Source organism: Mustela lutreola, chromosome 16 (genome assembly GCF_030435805.1).
Source record: "Mustela lutreola isolate mMusLut2 chromosome 16, mMusLut2.pri, whole genome shotgun sequence".
Lineage (NCBI taxonomy): Eukaryota > Metazoa > Chordata > Mammalia > Carnivora > Mustelidae > Mustela > Mustela lutreola.
In genome coordinates this window covers 59,495,874-59,523,222 of record NC_081305.1, presented here as the reverse complement: position 1 = coordinate 59,523,222, position 27,349 = coordinate 59,495,874, and the positions used below count along the sequence as shown (strand labels likewise).

Below are 27,349 nucleotides of genomic sequence, written 5' to 3'. Positions count from 1 at the left end.
TGAAGTAGTCATAAAAATATTTAATCTGAAAATCAAGCCTCTAGACATAAACTTCAGTTCACAATAGACACAAAGGATAGAGGAAGAAGTCAAGCCCATCTTGAGAAAAAGCAGGACAAATATGGAATTACAATATTATATAGGTTGCTTCTGAGGCTTCAAAAAATGTAAGGAGGTAGAGGATAAATTGTTGACCAATTTTTATTAGACCCAATAAACCATAGTCATGTAAAACAAATTTGCTTAGTTTGGTTTTTGGACTTTAAAAAAGCTAGTACTTTTAGAAGATATTCTTTAACCAATTCGAGAAATTTGTAAATAGGCTGAATATTATAGAACAATATAGGGTTGTTATTAGTGTTTTTTTAGGTAACTGTAGTTTAATGGTCATCTAGAAGATTATCCTTAATTCTAAGAGTCGTATGTTGACTTTTTAGAGGTGAAGTGATATCTAAAACAGTCACTGAAAAATACAGCAAAATGATATATGGAAAATATATTCAACATTAATAAGAATTATATATATATACATACACATACATCTGTATATATACATATTCATATTTACGAGAGAGAAATACCAGATATACTGAATCTAGGTGGAGGACAAACAAACTTCATTGTAACACTGTTGTACTTTTTATGTAAATTTGAAAACTTTCAAAAACTCACTCAAAAAACTCAACCTAGTCTTGAGCTACCAGATTGTTAGTTTTTAATTTATTTCAATTGTAGGGCATGTGGAATGTATATTATCTGTATTGCAGAATTTATTGTAAGAAAGTTTCTTCAAACTACTCCAATTTTTCAACAGATGAACTCTCAATATTCTAAAGGCACAGGGTTTCTTATTATTATTCATCCTCAGGGGCTTGATCTTTGAATAAAAATGGGATTTTTGTCCAGAATTAATTATCTGAAGAAAATATGAATGAGCTCTGATACATTTTAAAAATATGCTTATAGGGTTTTTCTTCCACATGAATTTATGTATAGTAATAATAGTGATTATCATTTAAAAAGCCACAATACTTAGTAAGCAAATACCATGTGCCAGATGACCCCTAAGCATTTAAATTTTATGTTAAGTAATTTAATCTTTGCCATAACATCACTAGGTGGTAGAATAGTGGTAACAGTAAAGGTGCCAAAGTTAAATGCTTTCTGACTCTCATTACCTCAGGAGTTTCTCACCACTATGAAATCTTTGATGTTGAGTAAGTTGATAGCAACGAGTAAAGGTCTTTCCACATTCCTTACATTTGTGTGGTTTCACACCAGTATGAATTCTCTGATGTTGAGTAAGTCGATCGCTGCGATTAAAGGCCTTACCACATTCTTTACATTCATAGGGTTTTTCACCGGTATGAATTCTCTTATGTTGAGAAAGACCTGAGATAGAACGAAAAGCCTTCTTACATTCCTTACATATATAAGGTTTCAAACCTGTATGAATTGTCTGATGATAAATCAGTTGAGAATTAAGTCTAAAGGTTTTTCCACATTCCTTACATTCAAAGGGTTTCTCCCCTGCATGAATTGACTGATGTGTTTTAAGGTCTCCAATACGGCTGAAGGCTTTCCCACATTGTTTACATTCATATGGTTTTAAATCAGTATGAATGATCTGATGTTGAATAAGGTATGAATGAAGCTTAAATGTCTTCCCACATTCTTTGCATTCATGTGGCTTCTCACCAGTATGAATTCTTTGATGTTGCGTAAGTTGAGAGCCTCTACAGAAGGCCTTCCCACAGTCCTTACAGTCATAGAGTTTCTCACTGCTATGAATTCTCTTATGTTTAAGAAGGCTTGAGCCCCTACTAAAGGCCTTCCCACACTCCTTACATTCATGAGGCTTCTCACCAGTATGACTTCTCTGATGTTCAGTAAGTAGATAGCTGCGAACAAAGGCCTTTCCACATTGTTTACATTTATATGGTTTCTCACCAGAATGGATTTTCTTATGTTGATAAAGACTTGAACGATGACCAAAGGCCTTCCCACATTCCTTGCATATATAGGGTTTCACACCATGATGAATTTTCTGATGTAGGCACATATGTCGGTACAATCTAAAAGTTTCTCCACATTCCTTACATTCATAGGGTTTCAAACCAATATGTATTTTCTGATGTTCAGTAAGGTGAGAATAACGTCTGAAAGACTTCCCACATTGCTTACATTCATAGGGTTTTACACCAGTATGAATGATCTGATGTTGAATAAGCTGTGAATAAAACCTAAAGGCTTTCTCACATCCATTACATTCATAAGGTTTCAAATCAGTGTGAATTTTTTTATGTCTAACAAAATGCTGGAGAACTATAAAGGCTTTTCCACATTCCTTACATTCATAGGGTCTCACACCATTATGGTCTCTGAAATGTTCAGTAAGGTGTGAATATTTTCTAAAGTCCCTCCTACATTCCTTACATTCATAGGATTTCTCTTTAGTGTGAATTCTCTGGTGTAGAGGAAGAGATATATGTTTTATAAATGTCATTTGACTAAAACCTTCCATGTTAGGCCCCTGTTCTCTCCCAAATTCAATTCTGCACTGTGGGTCATTTCTCAAAGTAAACCTCATAAGGTTGAAGGTTTTATTTCTTTTCATTGTCTCCCGATGATATGAATTTACTTGATAACTGCTTTTTTCTGAAGATAACTTGTTGGTCTCAGTTGTAAAATCAAAGTCTGAAAGAAAACAAAATAGACAAATGCTATTTTACTGTACTGGGGATGAGGAGGAGCCTCTTAGAGTAAAAATAGTGACAAATTGAGAAGTATATTCACTAGAAGTAAAAGGGTCATAAAATCCTAAAATACTATCAGGAATTTTTTTTATTCTTTAATTTTTAAAAAAGATTTTATTTATTTATTTGGCACAGAGATCACAAGTTGGCAGAGAGGCAGGCACAGAGAGAGAGAGGAGGAAGCAGACTCCCTGCAGAGCAGAAAGCCTGATGTGGGGCTCAATCCCAGGACCCTGGGATCATGACCTGAGCCAAAGGGAGAGGCTTTAACCCACTGAGCCACCCAGGCGCCCCTCCTGTCATGAAATTTTTTTTTAAGATTTTATTTATTTATTTGACAGACAGAGATCACAAGTAGGCAGAGAGGCAGAGAGAGAGAGGTGGAGAAGTAGGCTCCCTGCTGAGCAGAGAGCCCCATGCAGGACTCAATCCCAGGACCCGGGATCATGACCTGAGCCGAACGAAGGGAGAGGCTTTAATCCACTGAGCCACCCAGGCACCCCTGTCATGAAATTTTTAAAAGGCAAGAAGGACTCAGAAAATTATGAAAGTTCATATTGAGAACTATGAAGTTTGTGAACAGGCAAAGAGAAAAAGTCAGTAGTACTCATATTTAATGTGGACCAAAACTATAGAAGGAGTTTCTTATATACACTACCTTCTAGATAGCTGCTGAGACTAAGTGAATCAGAATCTAGAGGAGTAGGTTCTGGTCATCTATATTTCTAACATTATCTATCAGATGGCTCTATGTAGTTTTTTCAATGGTTTGTCTTTATGTTAGAATAGAACCCTAAACACGTAATCATGAACAAAAAGGATCTATCTTTTTACACAAACTCATCTTGATCCCTTGGCATCTTTTGTTCCTTATATACTATCCCAATGAATCTCTTTAGCTACTAATACATACCATAACCTTTCCCATTTCCTGGGGCTTCTCACAGGTGCTCCACCTTTCAGGAAGCCTTTTACCTAGTGCCTTTAAATTACTATCTTTGGGTGCTGCAGATTAGAAATCACTTCTTCAGAAAGGCTGCGTCTGCTAACTCTAAGTAAATTCATATCCTTTATTCTATATTCCAACAGTTAATTTTTGCCTTCAAAATACTTTTCTCTATTACATATTTATTTTCTCATTTATTTTACTATGTATTTTCTTCTTCTACTACTGCAAAACAAGTCCTTACCACAAGGTAAATATTAATTATAAGATAAAATGTTGAATTTAAAAAATTAACTTGGATGAAAGTAAAGGTAAATAAAAACAAAAATTAAGGCTACTGGGGAAGGCAGCTGAATAAAATATCCATTTAGTTTCTGAAAATTATGTGACAGTTATCAATAATCTCTCCCTAACTAATCTCTCATACCATATTATAGTAAAAAATGTTTTCTTCTATCATTTACCTTAAAGTTGAGAAATACGGACTTCCAAACCAGCTCAATCAAAAATATAAATGGAAATAGGTGACACGTGATCATTCTCCAATCGCTTATCACCTTATATTGATATGCACGGCTCTACCACCATTGTTCCATCTTCCCTGTGCTCAGTCATGATTGTTTTTCTGCTTTATCTCAATCAAGATGATCAGATGGTATATTACCTTCATCAGCAGAGTTTTAATATTATTCATCCATCCTACTGATGCTCACTGTTTTGTTTCTCTAATGACTTTCCCAAATTCTCCATTCCATTCCTTTATAGCCAAGGCCAATTATTCTTGAATTTCACAGAAACTTATTTCAGGAATTTCAATAATTAATATAATTTTAGAAGGCTTATGAAAAGCTATTAAATTAAACTGGAGGATGTTGGGAAAAAATAAAGTAAGTGCTATGGGAACAGCCTTTGGGGAAACCAAATACCTGGGATGCTGCAACAAAAGAAATGTTGAATAGAGGATAAAATTTGGCTATCTGGATAGTGAAGCAGTCTGAAGAACTCTAATGTGCTAACTGGGTCAAATATGAGTTGAAGGCAAGTGGGATTCTTCTATGAATGAAGTACAATATGTTCAAATAGTTGAAGTAAAGCAAACAATATTCTCTGAAATAATGAGAAATGGGAAGCAATACCCAAAAGCCAAACACTTTCTATTGATAAATAAAACTCAAAAACTACTATTAGTGAATGATAAATACAAACTGAAACCACAGAACTTCTTGAAAACAATGATAATAAAAAAATAATACATCAGAAACTGTGGCCTTTAACTGTACTACTGAAAACTCATAGACTAAAAGGCTTATATCTAATGAAAAATTAAAGAATAAAAATGAATGAATATTAAATCCAAAATTAAGAAAAGAAAAAACTTAGAAAATGAATGATAAAGTCTGCTGAAGGAAAACAGAAAACGGAAAGTAATATAATAAGAATTATATTTTTATAAAATATAAATTTTATATTTTATATAAAATTATATTTTAAATAAAATTGTACAATTAACATGTGCAAACAAACCGGTAGACTACCTATTCAAGGAACAAAAGATAGGAGGAAAGTCTAAACACAATGACAGTAGGGAAACAGTTATCAATAAGGAAACAGAGAATGTTTAAGAAACCCATTCAAGACAACTATGCAAATAAATTTGAGATGTACATGAAAGATGAATTTTTTGGGGCGCCTGGGTGGCTCAGTGGGTTAAGCCGCTGCCTTCGGCTCAGGTCATGATCTCAGGGTCCTGGGATCGAGCCTCGCATCGGGCTCTCTGCTCAGCAGGGAGCCTGCTTCCTCCTCTCTCTCTCTGCCTGCCTCTATGCCTACTTGTGATCTCTCTCTGTCAAATAAATAAATAAAATCTTTAAAAAAAAAAAAAGATGAATTTTTTGAAAATATAGTTTCTAAAAACCAAACCCAGTTAAATTTACAAACTTGTTTCTAATAAATAAAATATTAAAAGAAAAAAATAACTTCTCAATGAAGAAAACCAGCAGATACCACTTTACACAAGTTTTTAAGGTTAGCACCCCCTTGATGAATCACATTGATATCATGTGCCCCTGATCTACAATGAGAAGGGTACTTCTCTGGTATTCTTCCCCCAAATCCATGATCTGAGTTTAATAATAAGAAAGCGCCAAACACACCAAAATTTGGAGGCACTCTACTAAATACCTGACCAAACAGTATCTTCAAAAGTATCAAGGTCAAAAAAGAGAAGGAAAAACAGAGACTGTCACATTTGGAGGAAACAAAGGACACAGGATGACTAAAAGTAATATGGTATCCTGGATTGGATCCTGAAACAGAAAAAAAGACATTAGTGCAAACACTGGTGAAATCTAAATAAAATATTCAGTTTATAGTATTATAAAATGTTAATTTGATAGTTTTCACAGATGTACCACAGTTATGTAAGATGTTATCATTATGGGAATGATACACTGGAACTCTTTGTACCACTTTTGTAACTCTTTTGTGAATCTAAAATTCTTTCCTTTTTTTTTTTAAAGATATTTTTTATTTATTTGAGAGAGAGAGAGAGGTCACAAGTAGGCAGAGAGGCAGGCAGAGAGAGAGGGGGAAGCAGCCTCCCTGCCAAGCAGAGAGCCCGACGTGGGGCTCGATCCCAGGACCCTGGGATCATGATCTGAGCTGAAGGCAGAGGCTTTAACCCACTGAGCCGCCCAGGTGCCCCTCTAAAATTATTTCAAGAACAGAAACAGATTCCAGAAGAGATGGGAAATCTAAATATACCAATTTCCACAGAATAATTTAAAAAATTGTATATTTATCCCACAAGAAGTGGTTTACAATCAGCTTTCCAGTTGTCCATGTTTCTCCAAACCATTTCCCACTGATGTTAATGAGGGTGCTTTGGAGAAATAGCTAATTCCTAGTCCAGGGCAGGGAAGATACAAGGTGATTCTAAGACCTCTTGTACTAAAGTGCAAAGAAGCTTTCAAAGACAGAGTTAATAATTTGTGCTTTTGGTCATGCAACATTAAGAGGGATCAAATTTGCCCTCCTACCTTAAATAACTAGAAAATTTAAAAAATGTATGAAACATCTTTCAAATATTGGAAAATAGATAGTGCAGGATAGAAATTTCCCAAGGGAAGGGAAACAAATGAAGTGTGCCCTGCAAGTACCACAGTTGACTGTCTAAAGAGAATTTCCAGAACAAAGCACATGGAGGGGAAACTAAAATACTGCAGCTGTATCCCTGAGTTGAGAAGACAGAGTAGAGAATTAAGGGAAAGAACGAAGTGCAGAATTTGCAAGGCAGAGTACTAGAAAGGAGGGAGCTGCACAGAGAGATCTCTAGAGATCTGTAGAGGAAACCCCTTGATACTTGGCTGAATGTGAATCTAGACATCTGTGTGAGGAAACTAATGAAAACGAAGAATGTACTACTTGATAGGAGTAGGCAGAACATCCCCTGGAAGTCACAAAGGGCAGGGGATAATTCTTGTTTCCACCAACCAGAGTGGAAAGATCCCATAAGGCACAAGGCATCAAACATAGTCCCTAGAAGGATATTGCCTCAGTGGTGGGGTCAAGTTAGCACTAGACTGAAACGTATTCTGGACCCACCCTAACAAAGCTTTAAGGCAACTCATGGAAGTATTGACAGATTCCAAATTAAATAGCTACATCCAAGAACAAAGCCCTAGGATATTAAAAGAATTTTAGGAATCCAGCATCCCAACCCAGTAAACTTCACAATGTCTGGCATCTAATAAAAAATTATCAGGCAGGGACGCCTGGGTGGCTCAGTTGGTTAAGCGGCTGCCTTCGGCTCAGGTCATAATCCCAGCGTCCTGGGATCGAGTCCCGCATCGGGCTCCTTGCTCAGCAAGGAGCCTGCTTCTCTCTCTGCCTCTAGCCTGCCACTCTGTCTGCCTGTGCTTGCGCTCTGTATCTCTCTCTCTCTCTAACAAATAAATAAATAAAAATATTTAAAAAAATTATCAGGCATGCAAAATAGCTAGAAAGTATGACCTTTACTAGGAGAAAATTAATCAAAAGAAACACACCAAGGAATGATACAGATAATATAATTAGTAGATAAGGATACTGAAAGAGCTATTATAAGTATATTTCATGTTTTTATTTTTAAAATATTTATTTGAGACAGAGTGAGAGAGAGCATGAGTGGTGGGAGAATTAATTGGAGAGGGAGAGGCTGACTTCCCCACTGAGCAGGAAGCCTGAGGTGGGGCTCAATCCCAGGACCCTGGGATTATGACCTGCGCTGAAAGCAGACAGATGCTTAACCAACTGAGTCACGCAGGTGTGCTGTTTTGTTTTGTTTTGTTTTAGTGGAGTTTTTGTAGATTAAAATTTTTTAATAATTTATTTCATTTGATTTCTCAAAGTTTTTGGCAAAACGTTTCTCAAAATATCATATTTTCAAGGCTTCATGGTTTTTGAAATATGGTGAATTTTTTCCTTACATAATTTTTTTTTCTTGATTCATGTTGACAGAATTGCATCACTTGTATTCTTTCTTTGAGATAATGAAATTTATAGTTGTGACTTTCTCTTTTGTATGTTTGGCTTTTTATTTCATTAATTTCTGTTCTTGCCTTTATTATTTCCTTTCTTCTACTTTCTTTAAATCTGTTGTGCTCTTCTTTTCCTGGTATATCAAATAGATGATCTGCTTATTAATTTTCAACATTTCTTCTGGAATCCAAAGACCTACTGGGAGAGGAAGCTTGAAATCAAAAGAGATAAATAATAAGAGCCATGACAAAGTGGTGAATTGGCTCTGATGATTTACAAATTTTCCCCTGCAGAAACTTACTGATTCTGAGTGCAGCTAGCAGTAAAGGCAAAATTCCATATATATATGGAATTATAAAAAAATATATATATATATACATATATGTATATGTATAGTAGCTGAGAATGACCAAAACTCAATGACCAGCTCAATCCCTAATTATATTATAGTGATCAGCCTGCCTCTCTACTGATTAATAGAGGAAAATGTAAATACTCTGGTGGAAGATACCATCATCTGGAAACCATTCAGTTCTTTTTTTTTTTTTTAAGATTTTATTTATTTATTTATTTGAGAGATAGAGAGAGAGCGAGAAGGAGAAAAAGCAGGAAAAAGAATGGGGGGGGTGGGCAAGGAGACTAAGTGGGGCTTGATCCCATGACCTGAGCTGAAACCAAGAGTTGGAGGCCCAACTGACTGGGCCACCCAAGTGTCTTCATTCAGTTCTATTGTACACAATAGCCAGCATAAAATTACAATTACTAGGGACGCCTGGGTGGCTCAGTTGGTTAAGCAGCTGCCTTCGGCTCAGGTCATGATCCCAGCGTCCTGGGATCGAGTCCCACATCGGGCTCCTTGCTCGGCAGGGAGCCTGCTTCTCCCTCTGCCTCTGTCTGCCATTCTGTCTGCCTGTGCTCGCTTGCTCTCCCTCTCTCTCTCTGACAAATAAATAAAAAAATCTTAAAAAAAAAAAAAAGAATTACAATTACTAGTAACTTGAAGAGGAATTACCATATGATGAATAACCAGAGAAAAGAAGAAATATAAGCATACCCACAGGTGAATAAACAGTAATGAAAAGAAAGTAAATAAACAATGAAGAATTGTAAAAGATAATTAGATGCTTTAAGACAAACTGAATTTCTAGAACTGAAAAAGACAACATATGATATGAAAAACCTGTCTTTAAGAGCAGACTCATCATAGCAGAATACAGGATAAGTGAGCTGACATAGAGGTCAACAGAAGAGAGATAAAAGGAGATATACACATGATAGAAGTGTAAGATACACTTGAAAGATCTAACATAGGTATAAATGGGAGTCCAGAAGAGATGAAAGAATAGTCAAGTATTTTCCAAAAACTGAAGGAAGATGTTCACTTCTTGGTAGAAACCCAAAAATCACTGCAAGCCAACATTTCCACTGCTATAAGTATAAAAATAATATTTAAAAGAGAATGTTCTTTGGGCGCCTGGGTGGCTCAGTGGGTTAAGCCGCTGCCTTCATCTCAGGTCATGATCTCAGGGTCCTGGGATCGAGTCCCGCATCGGGCTCTCTGCTCAGCGGGGAGCCTGCTTCCCTCTCTCTCTCTCTGCCTGCCTCTCCATCTACTTGTGATTTCTGTCAAATAAATAAAATCTTAAAAAAAAAAAAAAGAGAATGTTCTTGATTCATTCTACACTGTAAAATTTACCAAGGTTCGTTTGTAGCAAAGAGAAAACCAGGACCCTGTGTTACCTGTTTTCATGTAGGTGGACCAGCAATTAAAATGGATATTTGTACATATTCTGAACATACACATAATATAAAATCTCTTTTCTTTGCTGTTGGTTATGCAGAAAAAGTCCTAGAATTTAAATCTTTATTTTAGAAAAAGAAGGAATTGCAGAATGGGGTAGAGGGAAGAAGGAAGGTAAATGAAAGAAAAGATTCAGGTGCTGAATGGAGATGCCCATTTCCATCTAACAAAGGTCCAACTAGGCCTTTGGGAATATGGAGAATATGAATATGGAGAAATTTATCTGGTTTCTCGGCAAAGAGCATAAAATACACAGTGGAGAAAGGAGCTATTCCAGATAGCAGAGTCTATATGATTTCAAGCAGATGTCCTTACCCAGTGAGACCAAGTTAGTATAATTCTCCAACATCACATCTCTGTACAAATCCCTCTGATCAGAATTTAGGCATTCCCACTCCTCCTGAGAGAAGTCTATGGCAATATCACTGAATGTCAATGGCACCTGAAAAGACAAACCATGTATTATTGTTGTTCGTAACACTAAAGAAAAAAATGTTCGAGATGGAATGACTAAATTGCAGTAAGGGGACAATGTAGAAAAACAAGCTGAAGTTACAAGATCATGACATGATTAGATGAGAATAAATACATTAGCTTCTAAAATAGAGTGCCAACTCAGTCTTGAAGGATCCTGTTGGAGTGCACAAAAATTTCTTTAAAAATAAAGGAAAACTGAAATATCTAAATGTATGAAAATGAATAAAGTAAAGAGATTTCTCCAATTAAATGAAACAGTATATATAAGAACATTACCTTCCATGTACATGAATCACATATTACTAGTAAATACAAGTTCTTATGTTTTTCCTCTTCAAGGAATATATAAAAAGAATTGTTCATTTTTCTCCAAAATGAATTATAAAATCTCTTAGAGTTAAGATGGAGTAACATGGATCAGATTTAACCTCCCATGTGAAATAACAAAGAACATGGACAAATTGTAGAAAACAATGGTTTTTGAGCCAGAAAATATTGGGCAGTGATCCCCTGAGAGACAAATAACAAATGAAGTGAGCCCTATGATTTCCATGGCTTACTGCTAGGAGACAGTATTACTACACAATTATTAGAATGGCTAAAATTTAATAGGCTGACCATTTTAAGCACTGCTAGAGATGTGGGAAAAAATGGAACTCTCACACATTGATGGGGGAAATGTAAAGCAGTAAATCACTTTGAAAAATAGTTTATTGATTTCTTATTCCCCAGCCACTCCACTCCTAGTGTTTACCGAAGAGAAATGAAGGCATATGTCCACACAAAGATTTGTGCATGAAGCAATTTTACTTGTAATATCAAAAAGTGGAAAGAACTCAAACATCCATGAACAGAGGAGTGGATATACAAATTTTTGTATATACTGAGAATACTAATATTAGAATAATAAATTTAATATTAAAATTAGAATAACAAATAGAATACTGATAAGCACTTAAATGGAATGCACTACTACTATATGCAGCAATATGTATGAATCTCAAAATAAATATGCTGAATGAAATAAGATTAAAAAAACACATGAAGTGTGATTCCATTTATATAAAATTTTAGAACATGCAAATCAACCTATAGTGGCAGAAAGCAGAAGAGCAGTTGCCTAGGCATGAAGGACAAGTTTGGGGGCAGGTAGGAAGGGGCAATTACAAAGGGGCATGAGAAAAATTTTGGAATGATGGAGATGTTCATTATCTTGGCTATGGTAATAGTTTCACGGATATATATAAGTCAAAATTTATTAAATTCTACACTTTAAATATAAGCAATTTATTGTCAATTATATTTCAACAAATCTGCTTTAAAAAGACACAAAACAAACTGAGGGTTGCTGGGGGGAGGGGGTTTGGGAGAAGGGGGTGGGATTATGGACCTTGGGGAGGGTATGTGCTTTGGTGAGTGCTGTGAAGTGTGTAAACCTGGTGATTCACAGACCTGTACCCCTGGGGATAAAAATATATGTTTATAAAAAATAAAAAATTAAAAGTTAAAAAAAAAAAAAGACAAGATACAGCAGCAGCAGCAAAGGCCACGGTCACCGAACTGTGGAAAGAACCAAGATGCCCTTCAACAGACGAATGGATAAGGAAGATGTGGTCCATATACACTATGGAGTATGATGCCTCCATCAGAAAGGACGAATACCCAACTTTTGTAGCAACATGGACAGGACTGGAAGAGATTATGCTGAGTGAAATAAGTCAAGCAGAGAGAGTCAATTATCATATGGTTTCACTTATTTGTGGAGCATAACAAATAACATGGAGGACATGGGGAGATAGAGAGGAGAAGGGAGTTGGGGGAAATCGGAAGGGGAGGTGAACCATGAGAGACTATGGACTCTGAAAAACAACCTGAGGGTCTTGAAGGGGCCGGGGGTGGAAGGTTGGGGGAACAAAGTGGTGGGTATTAGGGAGGGCACGTATTGCATGGAGCACTGGGTGTGGTGCAAAAACAATGAATACTGTTACACTGAAAAGAAATAAAAAAAAAATACGGTGTACATCAAAATAACCATGTGTATTGAAAGAATTGAGCTACAAAAAAAAGACAAGATACATACACTTAATTATATGTCAATTACACTTCAAAAAGTTGATAAAGTTTCTAAGGAAATGGAGTTTGTGTAAAATTAAGAAATTTTATCAAGATAATATAGGTCAGATAATACCTCATAAGCACTTCCTTTATTCTCACAAGTTAATGTTCTCATTTATTCCTTCTTACAGACATTAGATTTAATCTTCCTTAAAGTATTAAGATAATTAATAATATTAAAATAATACTAAATTTTTAAGTATTATACTATTATGATATTTAGGTTGGACACAAATACTAACCTCTTCCTCACTGTTCAGTATCATCTACCACTTGTAGTTCTAGATGATCTTCCTTTCTGCAATCCCTTACTGAACTCCTGTTCCTAGTTAGAACACACTAATGTAGGATGATCAGAACAACACTGATTTACTCAAGACCAGCAATTTCTCTTTCAATACAAAATTCTCAGTGATTTCCGTAGCTGGGGCCCTGATGTCTGTCTGTCTGTCTGTGTCAGCGGCACCAATACCATTTCTACCCAAACCTAAAAGCTTTTCTTTCTTTTTTTTTTTTTTAAGATTTTATTTATTTGACAGAGAGAGATCACAAGTAGGCAGAGAGGCAGGAGAGAGGAAGGGAAGCAGGCTCCCTGCCAAGCAGAGAGCCCGACGCAGGACTCGATCCCAGGACTCCGAGATCATGACCTGAGCCGAAGGCAGCGGCCCAACCCACTGAGCCACCCAGGTGCCCCTCTAAAAGCTTTTCAAAGCTGAGTTCTCATCTCACACCCGAGTCTGAGACCATTCATAACCCAATTATCCCTTATCTTCCTGGAAAACTGAGAAAGTTTTCTCTCCTGTGGTCAAATAGGGCCTTATTTTATTTTATTTTTCATGGGGGAAGCAGAAGTAGAGGGAGAGAGAGAGAATCCATGCTGGGTGTGGAGCTCAACATGGGGCTTGATGTCATGATCTTGAGATCATGACCTGAGCTGAAATCAAGAGTTGGATGCTTAACCAACTGAGCCACACAGGTGCCCCAGGACCATTATTTCTGTATCATAAAACCACAAACCTGACAAGGGAAGCTCAAATATTTCCTTCAAGGTACTTCACTCTTGGACTGCTCCAACAGTGCTCTTGAGAAAAGACTGAACATATAGAAGATGAATAATTGAAAATCAGAAAAAAGGGAGCAGAGGAGGACACCATCCTCTCTAAGGGGAGAAACCATGAAATAGAGTCAGAGATACAGCCTTCCTAGGTAGGAGGTATGGGGATAAAGAATGAAAGTTTTACATGAGTTAAACATCGTAGTATTTCAGGAGGGAGACAGGCATCCACTTACCTGTGCCATGGTTTTCAAACTGCTGATCTTCCTCAGGTTTCCTCTATTAGAGAATCTAATTGCAGAGAAGCTAGAGCTGGGAGAGGAAAAAGAGGCCTTGAGATCTGTTTTATCTTAGAACTCCAAAAATTATTTAAGGTAATATAGCCTTTCTTTTTTTCCTCTTTTTTTTTTTTTTTAATATTTTATTTATTTATTTGAGAGAGAGCTCACAAGTACACAGAGAAGCAGGGAGACAGAGGGGGGGGGGGAACAGGCTCTCTGCTGAGCAGAGAGCCCAACTCAGGGCTCGATCCCAGGACTCTGAGATCATGACCTGATCCAAAGACAGAGGCTTAACCCACTGAGCCACCCAGGTGCCCCTCTTCTTTCCTCTTTTTTCCTGCTTTCCACGGTCCTTGCCCACTCTCCACCCTCCCAAACACATGAACACATGTCAGGGGATATGAGAAGTTCAGACAAAGTCAAGCCCTTCCCTGTACCTACAGATACAAAGCACACAAGAGTGGATAAAGAACAAAGACATTCTTGCACCAAAGCTAGATCCAGACACCCACACTGCCTAATTTCTCATACTTATCAGGCCAACTGAACCCAGCCTAGGTTGTTCAGGAATACCAAGTAGCTTCTCATCCAGGCCTATCTTCTACAGTAAAGAGCATGCCACACAACACAAACTTCAACAACCTTCATGTCTTTGGGATGGACCTGGACATGAAATCTTTTGCACCAGGTAAAAGAAAGCAGTAGAGATGAACGTGGAAATCTTGAGCACTATAAAAATGCCTTCCCATCTGAAGCCTTTCCCTTAAGCCAGAACTATGACTCTCGAGATCCTCTGTGATAACCAACCTGGATTTCCCTATCAGGATCTACTTTGCTGGCATGAGTCATTGCCTGTGTCCCCAGCAACCAACCCACCAGTACCCACTAGAGAGAAGTGAACTCATGCTTAACACATAGATTTTTGCAACCTTCTATGTGATGGGTAGTCTATACATATTGACATTTAATTCCATAATGTAGTTATTATCTCAATTCAACAGATGAAAAAATGAAAGTTCAAAGAATTAAAGAAATTTCCTTGTATCACAAACAATAAGTAGAAGTGATGTGTTTTGAATCACATTCCTCTAGTTATAAGGCCAACTTATTTTTCCAACTATTGCCTTTTAAACCTAGATTTTTTGTTCTCTTGTGTGAAACCTTAGAACAGATAATTAAGATATTACCTAACAAAAGATTTACTGAAGAGATGTTTTTAAGCAACAAGGTACTATCACTTATAGGTATTCAATTTTCAGACTTTAAAGGCTGATCATGCACCACACAGAGTAAGGTTATAGGGAAAGGAGCATTGTTACGGTGTCCTGTAGACTTGTGAAAACTTAGAGCAGTTGTGACATGTAAGCATAATTCTTTTTTTTAAAGATTTTATTTATTTATTTGACAGAGAGAGATCACAAGGAGGCAGAGAGGCAGACGGTGGGGGGGTGGGGAACCAGGCTCCCTGCCAAGCAGAGAGCCCGATGCGGGGCTCGATCCCAGGACCCTGGGATCATGATCTGAGCTGAAGGCAGAGGCTTTAACCCACTGAGCCACCCAGGCACCCCTGTAAGCATAATTCTGCTTAAGAATTTAACCATGAAAGGTCATATCTGAATCTACATCCAAAGGAAATACCCAGAAAATGCACCTAGAGATATAGAAAGAAATATGATAGCTACTAGTTAATTTAAAAAAAAAAACAGAGAGAAATCTAAAGGTACTAAGACTTAAAGCACTGAGATGAGTGGCTGATTAAATAAACTATAGTGTACTCATACAATGGAAAATGAAGTAGACTCTGAAGATGATTGTACAGACCATTGGTTCTCAATAGGGGAACATTCAGCAGTGTCTGAAGACATATTTGGTTGTCATAATGTGCATAGAGGTGACATTGTTTCTATTAGATAGAGAACCAGCGATGCTGCTAAACATCTCATAATACACAGGAAAGCCCCCTACAACAAAGAATCATCTGGCCCAAAATATCAACGACACGAAGTTTGAAAAACCCTGAAGTAAACTCATTAAAGAAAGATAACATTATCCAGAATCTGTATATTATCCACAATGCCACCATACAATAACAATTACTAAACATGCAAAGAAACAGGAAAGAGTTTACTGATAATCAAGAGAAAACATCTCAGTAGAAACAGACCCAGGGATGACCTACATAGTGGAACTAGTAGACAAGGACTTGAAAACATTATGATTATGATGCTTAAAAAAAAATAGAGGAAAACATGGGCAAAATGGGTTCAGTTTTTTTTTTAAAAGATTTTATTTATTTATTTGACAGATTACAAGTAGGCAGACAGGCAGGTACAGAGAGAAGGGGAAGCAGGCTCTTCACTGAGCAAAGAGCCCGATGTGGGGCTCAATCCCAGGATGCTGGGACCATGACCTGAGCTGAAGGCACAGGCTTTAACCCACTAAGCCACCCAGGCACCCCAAAATAGGTTGAGTTGATAGAGCATGCAACTACTGAGCTCAGGGTTGTTAGTTAAGCCTCATGTTGGGTACAGAGATTACTTAGAAAAGGTGGGGGGCACCTGGCTGGCTCAGTCAGAATGCAAAATGAAGCATATCAATAGATATTTAGGATCTTAAAGATTCATATGAACACTTTATAATTATAAAAATATAATACCAAAAGTTAAGAATGCATTGCGTAGGGGTGCCTGGGTGGCTTAGTGGGTTAAAGTCTCTGACTTTGGCTCAGGTCATGATCCCAGGGTCCTAGGATTGAAGCCCTGCATTGGGCTTTCTTCTCAGCAGGAAGCCTACCTCCCCCTCTCTCTCTGCCTGCCTCTCTGCCTACTAGTGATCTCTCTCTATCAAATAAATAAATAAAATCTTAAAAAAAAAGAATGCACTGGGTGGTCAATGTAAAGTCAAATTAACGATAATCTTACAAAGAGAGAAAAAAAGGAAAGAACAAAAGAAATATAGGAGACAGTCAAACGATGAAATTGAACACCTAAAAAATAGGACAGAAAATTTATTTGAAGAAATAATGGACAAAAACATCACAAATCTCATGAAATGTTTTGATACATAAAATTAAAAACTTATCAAACCTAACCAGATAAAAGAAGGAAATCCATACCTAGGCACAGCATCACCAAACTGTTGAAAAACAAAGTTTACAAATACATCATAATAGTATGTAGTTTTAAAAAAAGGATATCAGTTATAAGAAAACAACAATAAGAAAAAGAGTTTGGGCTCCTGGGTGGCTCAGTTGGTTCAGCAACTACCTTTGGCTTGGGTTGTGATCCCAGAGTCCCGGAGTCTAGTCCCGCATGGAGCTCCCTGCTTCACAGGGAGTCTGCTTCTCCCTCTGACCCTCTCCCCTCTCATGCTCTCTCTCACCATCTCTCAAATAAATAATATTTTTTTAAAAAAAGAAAAAGAGTTCATTTCTCAATAGAAATTAGTGGCTTGAAGAATGGAATTATATCTTCAAAGTACTGAGAGAAAAAAATGACAACTGTGAATTTTATACCTGGAGAAAATATCTTTCATAAATGAAAGTGAATGAAAGATATTTTCTAACAAAAGCTTAGAGAATTTCTTACTAACAGATCTACAATACAAGAAATATTAAAGGACAGCAGTCAGGCTAAAGGCAAATAATTGCAGGTGAAAGCATGGACATGCAGAAAGCTATGATATAGAAAATATATGACTAACATGACTAAACAAATGCTGTTTAAAGCAACAAAAACAACAATGCTTGTGTGGCTTGTAATACAGGAAGAAGAAATGACAATACCAGCATAAATGGAGTTAAACTATTAAGAAGTTTTACATTATTTTTTTTTAAAGATTTTATTTATTTATTTGTCATAGAGAGAGAAGCGAGAGAAAGCACAGGCAGACAGAGTGGCAGGCAGAGGCAGAGGGAGAAGCAGGCTCCCCACCAAGCAAGGAGCCCGATGTGGGACTCGATCCCAGGACGCTGGGATCATGACCTGAGCTGAAGGCAGCCGCTTAACCAACTGAGCCACCCAGGCGTCCCAAGAAGTTTTACATTATTTGATATGTAGTAAAAGACTTAATTTAAGGGAGACTGTCTTAAAATGCATTCTATAATAGCTCAGTTAACTACTAAAAGAATTACACAAAAAATGTACAACAGAAAAACCTAATAGAAGAGATAAAATGAAATAATAAAACACCGGATTAATACTAAAGGATACAGGAAAAGAGAAATAAAATAAAGAAAGGACAAACAGAATATATTGCAAGATGACAGATTTAAACCAACTATATCAGTAATTGTAGTAAAATGTAGATATACTAAACATTGCAGTTAAAATCTAAGATTGTCAGATTAAATTCAAAAGAAAACCAGAATCAATTATGCTGCTTATAAGAAACATACTTTAAACACAAAGACAAATATATTAGACAGTAACAAGAAAAATACTAGTATGAGTATATTAATAACAGATACAATAGGCTTTAATGCAAGATGTATTAAAAGTAATAGAGACATGTCATACAATTCAAGAAGAATATAACGGTCATCCTACACTTCTTATGTATCTAATAACATAGCTTTAAAATATAGAAAGCAAAAGTCAACAGAATTAAAGGACAGACAAAGTTATAACTGGATTTTGAGAGTTTAATACCCTCCATTTGGTAACCAATAACAGGAAGAGAAAAAAAAATCACCAGAAGTTTAATAGGATTAATCAAACTGACCTAATTGAACATTATACTCCTAAATTGACCATTATACTCCTCAATTGACCTAACTGAAAATCACCAGAAGTTTAATAGGATTAATCAAACTGACCTAATTGAACATTATACTCCCAAACTACAGATTATACACTGTTTTCAAATGCTCACAATATATTTATCAGAATGTTCTGGGCTGTAAAACAAGCATCTATAAATTTTAGATGATTAATATAAAAAATGCATATATTCTGAAGCCCTCAGAATTAACTTAGAACTTAAAAACAGGTGTTTCTGAAATGTTTCCAAATATAAAAAGTTCACTTCTACACAAGTATAGGTCAAAAACCAAATCATAAGATGGAAACCAGAAAATATTGTGAGTTGAATGATCATGAAAGTATGACACAATAAATCTTCTGCGATGCAATCAAACTGATGCTTACAAAGACATTTTTAGCTTTAAATATTTTTTTTCTTTTTGTAAGTGCTGCAGATAAATGCCATTCATTGTTCAATCTCCATCATAGTTGTTAGGTGTTATACTGACATAGCAAATAAACTAGTAGTGAAATTATGATAGGAATCCTTTGTCAAATTATGTCAATACCCATCACCCAGTCACTGAACAATACAAGAAAAACTTATGATGTATTATCTTTTGGCTAACTTAACATAATGAAAAAAAAATAAATAAAAATAAGTAAATTAGTTAAAAATTATGTCAATGCTAAATAAATTTGGAATTTATTTTCTCCCAGTAGATAGCATGAGTGTAGTAATCGTCTTCTTATTTTCTTCTTTCTTTTAAATATTCTTTGACCTACTTCATCCAAACATAAATGTATGTATTATTAAAGTAGTAAGGTTAAAAATCAGTGATCTACCTTTGGATGCTAGAAAAAGAAAAGCAAATTTAGTCTATGGAAAGTAGAGCATACTAAAAGAAACCAGTGACATAAAACCCCCAGATATACAAAAAGAAAAATCAATAAAGCCAAAAACTATTTCATTGAAGAGATAAAATTGATATATCTCTAGCTATACTAGTCAAGAAAATAAATGCCAATATCAAGAATATGAAAGGAGATATCACTACATATATTATAGACATTAAATTGTAACAGAATCTCACAACTTTATGAAAATAAGCTTGAAAAACATACATGATAGTTTTAAATTCCTTGAAAACACAATTCTACTAAACTGATATGAGAAATGGAAAATCTGAATATTGTTATATTTACAAAAGAAATGAAATCTTTATTAAGAAACTCCCCATAAAGTATCACGCCTAAAGGCTTCAGTGGCAAATTCTTCCAAACATTTAAAGAATTAAAAATACAAGTTAAACTCAGTATCTTCTAGAAAACAGAAAAAAAGTGGACCATGTCATGAAGCATACCATGGTATCAAAACCTGACAGGGACATTAATTACAGGAAAAGAAAAATACAGTGCATCTCTCATGAACACAGATGTAAGCATATTAAACCAAATATTAGCAAGGATATTAAACCAAATATTGCAGATGTTATAGAAAGTAAGAGAAATTTAGTCTAGAAATATAAAGGTCATTTAATTTTCAAAAAATCAATCAACATAAATGTCCAACCATAACTGTCCAACCTTAAATTAAAAAAGAGAAAGCCATTCATAGATTTCATTAGATGCAGAAACTCTGATAATATTCAACCACAGTTCATGACAAAAATTCTCAGCAAACTAGGAAAAGAGAGAAGCTTCCTTAATTTGATAAAGGGGATCTACAGAATAAAACTACATCTATAATTATATGAGAGGTGAAATGTGGATCATTTCCTTCTGAGTTCAGGAACAAGGCAAGGTTGTCCATTCTTACCTCTTCTACTAAATTTTATACTGTAAGACCTATCCACTACCATAAAGAAAAAAATGAAATGAAAGGTATGAAGGTTGTAAAAAAGGAAGTAAAACCAACTTTATTTGCAGATTACATGATTTTGTACATTGAAAAAAATTTCAGTTCTACAAACTATTAGAATAAATGAATTTATTAGCAAGATTGTTGAATAAAAGGTCAAAGTATCAAACAAATATCTGTATCAAAGCAAAGTTACTGGAAAATGAAATTTTAAAATCCTAACAGTTTTTTAAAAAATCTAAAAAAGTATAACACTTTGGAATAAATCTAACAAAAGAGGCACAAGACTTTTAGACTAAAAACATCAAAACATTAAGTGACTAAAGAAGAATTAAATAAATGGAAACATAGTCTATGTTCATGAATTGGAAGACTGTTTTAACTATCAATTTCTCTCTAAACTGATCTATTGATTTGATGCATCTCTAACATTATCAGTGGGGAGTTTTGGGGGTATTTTTTTTTTAGAAAATTAGAATTAACTTGTTCTATAATTATATGGAAATGCAAAGAACCTAGAAGAGTCAGGGCAATTCTGAAGAACAAAGTTGTCAAAAATCACATTAGATATCAAGACATGATATAAAGCTACTGTACTTAAAACAGTGATACTGACACATGACTGACAAATAGACCAATAGAATAGAGAGCATAGAAAGAGACTTGCAGAGATGCCTGGGTGTCTCAGTTGGTTAAGCAGCTGCCTTCAGCTCAGGTCATGATCCCAGCGTCCTGGGATGGAGTCCCACATCCGGCTCCTCACTCGGCAGGGAGCCTGCTTCTCCCTCTGCCTCTGCCTGCCACTCTGCCTGCCTGTGCTCGCTCGCTCTCCCTCTCTCTCTCTGACAAATAAATAAAATCTTAAAAAAAAAAAAAAAGAAAGAGACTTGCACATATATAGCCACAGTTTTCACACACACACACAAAATCTGACTGCAATTTATAGCAGAAAGTATAGTCAGTCATTTTCAACAAAAGGTATCTGAGCAATTGGGTTTCTGTGTGCAAAAACCGATTTTGACTCTGATCCCACTACATACACAGATAAAAATCCAAGATGGATCACATACCTAAATTTGAAAACTGAAACAATAAACTTGGAAGAAGAAACAGAAAAATATCTTCATGATCATGGATGTGCACAATTTTCCTTTTTGGGGTTTAATTTTTAAAAATATTTTATTTATTTATTTGATAGAGAGAGATCACAAGTAGGCAGAGAGGCAGGCAGAGAGAGAGGGAAGAAGCAGGCTCCCTGCCGAGCAGAGAGCCCTATGCGGGGCTCGATCCCAGGACCCTGAGATCATGACCTGAACCAAAGGCAGAGGCTTTAACCCACTGAGCCACCCAGGCGCCCCATTGGGTTTAATTTTATTTTCACTTATTTTAGACTTAGAGAAAAGTTGCAAGAAGAGTGCAGAGAGTTCTTTTTACCCCTCGCCGTAATGTTAGCTCTTACATAGGACAAAGATCAAAACCAGGAAATTAACATTCGTACAATACTATGGATGGCAGATCTTATTCAAATATCACCAGTTTTTCACACTAATATCCTATTCTTTTCCAGGATTCTATACATGATCCCACACTTCATTTAGCTGTTATTTCTCCTTAGTCTCTTCCAAACTCCACAGTCTTCTTACGGTATTATTTTCAACTGCTGCCCTAACGAACTACCACAAATTTAGCTTAAAACAACACATATTTATCATCTCACAATTTCTGTGGACCCAGAGTCTGCACACAGTTTAGCTGGCTGCTCTCCTTAGTCTGATCTCATAAACTGTAAACAAGGTGTAGGCTGGGCTGTGTTTTCATTCAGAGGTTCAGCTGAGGAAGAATCCACTTCAGAGTTCATTCAGAATTCATTTCTTTGCAGGAATGGTACCAGGGCCCCTTTTTGGTGGCTGTCCACTGGTGGACACCCTCAGGTCCTGGATGCCACCTGCAGTTTCTGGCAACATGGGCTTCTCCAGCATTGCCACTTACTTCATCAAGCCCACAAAGATAGTCTCTAGCTCTAGTCTGCTATAATGGGGTCTTACATGACAAAGCAGAACCACAACAGTGACATACCATTTCTTTTACTATACAAAATAGCCTTATCACAGAAGTGACATCCCCCTCATCTTCGCCATTTTCTATTGCTTAAAAGCAAGTAACAGGTTCTCCTTACACTCCAGAGTTGGGGGTTATACAGTGGCACAGACACCAGCAGGCAGCAATCAGATGGTCACTATAAAGTCTGTCCTCCAGACCCATCTTCATGCCTTTTTATTTTGGAGGAGTACCATCATTTATTTTGTCAACTATCCTCCCACTTGGATTTTCTAATATTTTTGTAACTGGGATTTGGTTGCACATTTTTGGCAGTACCACAGTGGTGGTGTGTCCTTGCCTTTGCATCAATGACAGCAATGTCTTACTACTGGTGATGTTAACCTTGATGGGTTGATTCAACTTCTTTCTGCAGGGTTTCTCTACTGTAAACTTACTACCTTTCCCTTTGTAGTTAATAAGTGTCTTGGATAGTGGGAAATATTATAACACTATGCAAATCCTTTTTCTCATCAGATTTTCACCCACTAATTTTAGCATCTATCAGTCAATTGCATCTGAAAGAACTATTACTGTGGTGTTTGGCTAAATGGTCACTTTCTGCGTTCCTTTGTCCTTCTACCTTTAATAACTGGAATTCTACCAGAAGGAAGAGCTATCCCTCCTTCCCCAGGAAAAGATGTTTTAAACAGAATATGCAATACTACAAAAGAAAAAGGTTGGTAAATAGCTTCATTAAAATTAAGAACTTCTCTTCGTTATATCATTAAGAAAGTAAGAAGCAATTGGCTAATGAAAGATATTCTTTGTCTCCTTCTCTCTTTACACACACAGACTCAGACACACACATACACAGAGGCATACAAATATATTTATAAACACTCACAAAGGACTTGTATTCAAAATATACATAAAATTCCTACAAATCAATATGAAAATGACAAAAAAAGACTAAAAATGGATAAAAGATTTGAATAGACACTTCATAAGGGTATATCAAATGGGCAGTCTCATATGAAACGATGCTTATATCACTACTTATCAGAAAAATATAAATTAGAATCACAATGAAATACTACTACACACACATCAGAATGACTAAAATTAAAATGATTAACAATAGCAAGGGATGGCCAGGTTGAGAAGTAACTATATCTTGGGGTGGAGCACAAATTAAGTCAACCACTTCCACCCCTAAGTATATGTCCAGGGAAAACATGAACATACATGCCCACCAAAAAACGTGTACACGAGTGTTCATAGAAGGTTTATTCATAATAGACAAACACAGGGAACAACCCATCATCATGAGAATGAATAAACAAAGTGTGATATGGTCATCCAAGGAAGTTTTCACAATGTCATCATATTCTGGCAGGGTTGCTAGACACAGAGTGATGTCTCTTCCTATGAACTCCCAAAGCAGGTCACCTGGATTTCTCTAGTGACATCTCACATCTTCTATCTTACTTATTCCTATTCTGATTTCACTTCCTTCAGGGATAACAAGTCATCTGAGGAGAGCAACTATGTCTTTTTGTCACTGTATGCCAGTGAGGTCAAGCATATTGATATATTGTAAATATCTGGTATCTGTTTTAAATTTCAAAACTAGAAATTTATCCTTAGGGAATGACTGCAAAAGGACATAAAGATCTATGCATAATGATGTTCGTTATAGAATAATTTAGTTGGTAGTTAAAAATTAAGAAACATAATAGCTAACAGTAGGCAACAGGTTAAATAAATTAAGGAGAAAAGAGCTTGGGGGCCCTGAGAAGGATGATCCATCCGCATGGTCTCTCACACAATTCACAAATACGTCACTATTAGGCAGGACATTTTAGCAGAAGGAAAAGAAAGGGTCCCATATCTTCAAGTGTATTTAATGAATAACGAGGAAACACAAACTCACCTGAACTTTATCTTTTAGATGTGTAACAAAAATTCTTTTTTCTCTCTGTATTCATTATTATTATTATTTTTTTTTAAGACACAGGCAGCACTGGGAAAAGAGAAGGCAATCATGAAACATCAGGATTTTCTTGGATAGCACAGTAACTTAGAAAACATCCTCCATGACCACCCTCTCAACCAGAAGAGGAGTAGAGAGGATACTGGAATAGTGTTGTCCTTCCCAGTATGTGGAGGCCAGGGTCACTGATGTCCAGGGAGAAATCGGTCCCTAATTCACAGTAGGTTCTTGGGGCTAAAGTTCTGGAAATTCTGTGGTTATGAAACATGCAGCTGACCTTTAGAAGCTTCCAAGGAGGAACCTTCCAGGAGGAAATCCTACTCCTGGGACCTCATCAGGTCTTCCCAGAAGCCTGCCTTGGGGCCGAATGCAGCTTCAACATATCTCAAGATCAAGTCTGTGTCATCTTGCTCTGCTTCTCCGTTCTTCCATTCTAAGGCTCAGCATCTGACTTCCCTCTTTTATCCGCGACAGGCCCCAAGGGGCTGTGAGGGGACGGGGTGGAGGATCCGCGGAGCCTAGAGCCAGGAGTTACAATGACAACCCACACGGCGACACAGCCGCTCACCCATAAGCCACGAAGTTAAATAAGCACAATCAAGTATCTGACCTACAAGCGCAGACGCCGCCATGGAGACACACTGTCCCAGTGTCACACACATACACAGACTCATACACGTTTCTCATAGGCACACAAATCTCTACTGCTCACGCAGACACAAGCCTGAGACTTGGGGCTCCACACGCCCTGTCAGTTCCCAGACTGTCCTCGCCTGGAGAGCCTCTCACCCCCTCCAAGGATCCCCGTCCGGCTCTGGTCAGAAACTGTGGATGCCTCCGCTGGTTTTTTAACTATGGATAGGTCCTACTCACCACGTAGGGACCACAGCTGCTCGGACACCGGAAAAGGACCCAGGGCTGGAGGGGGAATGAGATCCCGGTGGCTTCTGGGAAATGCAGTCCTTCTGCCTGGGAGCCCGAGCTTCGGGCGCCGGTGCTCCGAGTGCGCAGGGGCTGGTGCGTGTGGCGGCGCGCCGCGGCGAGGAGCAGAGCTGTGGAGGACCGTAGTTTTCGGTGTTACAGCACGGGTGAGGGCGGCGAGTGGAATGTGAGTCCAGGCTGTAGAAAACGGAGCAAGGGCAGAGGACTCCAGAGCTTCGACCCTGCATACGGGACGTGGAGGTAGCTGGCTCCTGAGTACGGAGCTTCAGTGGGAGAGAGCTCTGTGAGGGGACCAGAACTTTCTGTCTTCGCTCCCGGGGTAGCACCAGCGCCTGAAGTGGAGCCGGGAGCACAGCCCATGTCAGGTATGCATTTGCTTTGCTTTTTTTTTTTTTTTTTAATATTTTATTTATTTGAGAGTAAGAGCGCGAGCACGAGCGAGAGGAGAGGCGGAGGGCGAGAGAGAAGCCGACTCCAGGCTAAGCAGGAGCCCCAAGCGGGGCTGAATCCCACGAGACCTGAGCTGAAGGCAGGCGCTTAACCCACTAAGCCACCCGGGCGCCCCTGTGCATTTGTTTTAAAGAAACAGTGAATGACTCGGCAGGGGCAGGTGTGTTTGGGTTTTCATTCTCTGTGACACTGAGGAACCCCTCGTGTGTCTGTGTCTGTGTTTGTGTGTGTGTGTGTGAGTGGTTGTGTTTCTGGTTGTAATTTGTTTCAGAGTTTGTTCTGTGGGTGTGATAGTGGCTTGTATTTCAGATTTTGAGGTTATAGGAAATTTATTAAGCCCTGTTCCTCCTAACACCTATATCCCCACCCCGAAATTATTCATGCCCAGTAAGTTCTTTCCATTAAGGTTGAGTCTGGGTGACTTTTGTCCAAGACAGATCCTAGGAGGGCTGGCTCGATTATGAGACACAGTGGCAAAATGCCCACTTTTTGGAGGCACACAAAAAGGCACATACTTATTTATTTAAGTCTTTAAAGTCAAAATTAAAAAATGAACTTGTAGGTCAAAGCAAATGTTTGTCAAAGAAACATAACATTAATTTATTATTATTACTATATCTAAACAATCATAAAATACAATTTTTATTCTTTTTCTTTTCTTTTTTTTTTTTTTTAATGGAAGAGAGGGCTCATGAAAGTATAATGCAGCCTAGCATCTTAGCCAAACCAAACCAGATTTCTGTCCGTCCCAATACCTCTTCCGGCTTCCCACTGGGACCTGGGAATATAGCACCAGACTCTCCGGCTTTAGGTGCAACTGCCTATGAACTCTGAGCTTCTCTTATGAGGGCCCCTCCATGGCCCCAGTATGGAGTGCAACTTTTCCTTCCACAGTTGTGTATCTTGAAAGTGAAGTTTGAACATGTGTTTCAGTCTCCTCTAAATTTTTTTCTTTCCCAGACTCTTTGAGAATAGGCAATAAAAAGTTTGGGTGTTTCTGTGACTGTGTATCGAATTATATAATAGGATGCATTTTTGGAGGCTTATGGGATTGTATGTTTTTATCTGTATGACTTAAAATTTATGTGATAGTTTTGAAAGATATGCTTTTCTTTTTTAAAGATTTTATTAATTTATTTGACAGAGAAAGAGATCGCAAGTAGGCAGAGAGGCAGGCAGAGAGAGAGAGAGAGATGGGGAAAGCAGGCTCCCTGCTGAGCAGAAAGCCTGATGCGGGGCTCCATCCCAGGACCCTGAGATTGTGACCTGAGCCGAAGGCAGAGGCTTAACCCACTGAGCCATCCAGGTGCCCCAAGATATGCTTTTCTTATGTGTGCTTTCTGTAGATACTGTGAATGTGAATCCCTGTGTGA

General features: G+C 37.3%; 1 protein-coding gene across 4 annotated transcripts; it reads right to left on the bottom strand.

Moving 5' to 3' along the window:
* ZNF404 (zinc finger protein 404) lies at positions 1–25,644 on the bottom strand. 4 transcript variants are annotated; one of them, XM_059153465.1, is made up of 6 exons: positions 25,458–25,644; positions 24,862–25,102; positions 24,525–24,614; positions 13,904–13,979; positions 10,337–10,463; positions 1–2,697 (listed from the first exon to the last, which is right to left on the bottom strand). In XM_059153465.1, the coding sequence occupies exons 4-6, from the start codon at positions 13,910–13,912 to the stop codon at positions 1,175–1,177; spliced, it is 1,659 nt and encodes a 552-aa protein (XP_059009448.1). In that variant the 5' UTR covers positions 13,913–13,979; positions 24,525–24,614; positions 24,862–25,102; positions 25,458–25,644; the 3' UTR covers positions 1–1,174. The 4 variants fall into 4 exon arrangements, with proteins under 4 accessions (XP_059009448.1, XP_059009449.1, XP_059009450.1 ...); XM_059153466.1 differs by having other exon boundaries at positions 24,525–25,102; positions 25,374–25,644; XM_059153467.1 differs by lacking the exon at positions 24,862–25,102.
* Between the last annotated feature and the right edge of the window lie 1,705 nt (positions 25,645–27,349).

What these genes read in the sequence shown, in the direction of transcription:
- ZNF404 (XM_059153466.1), bottom strand. An exon ending in TACTAACTTGGTCTCACTGG is followed by an intron (nt 2,698 to 10,336) that starts GTAAGGACATCT and finishes GTTTTCTTTCAG; the next exon opens with ACTTTGATTTTACAACTGAG.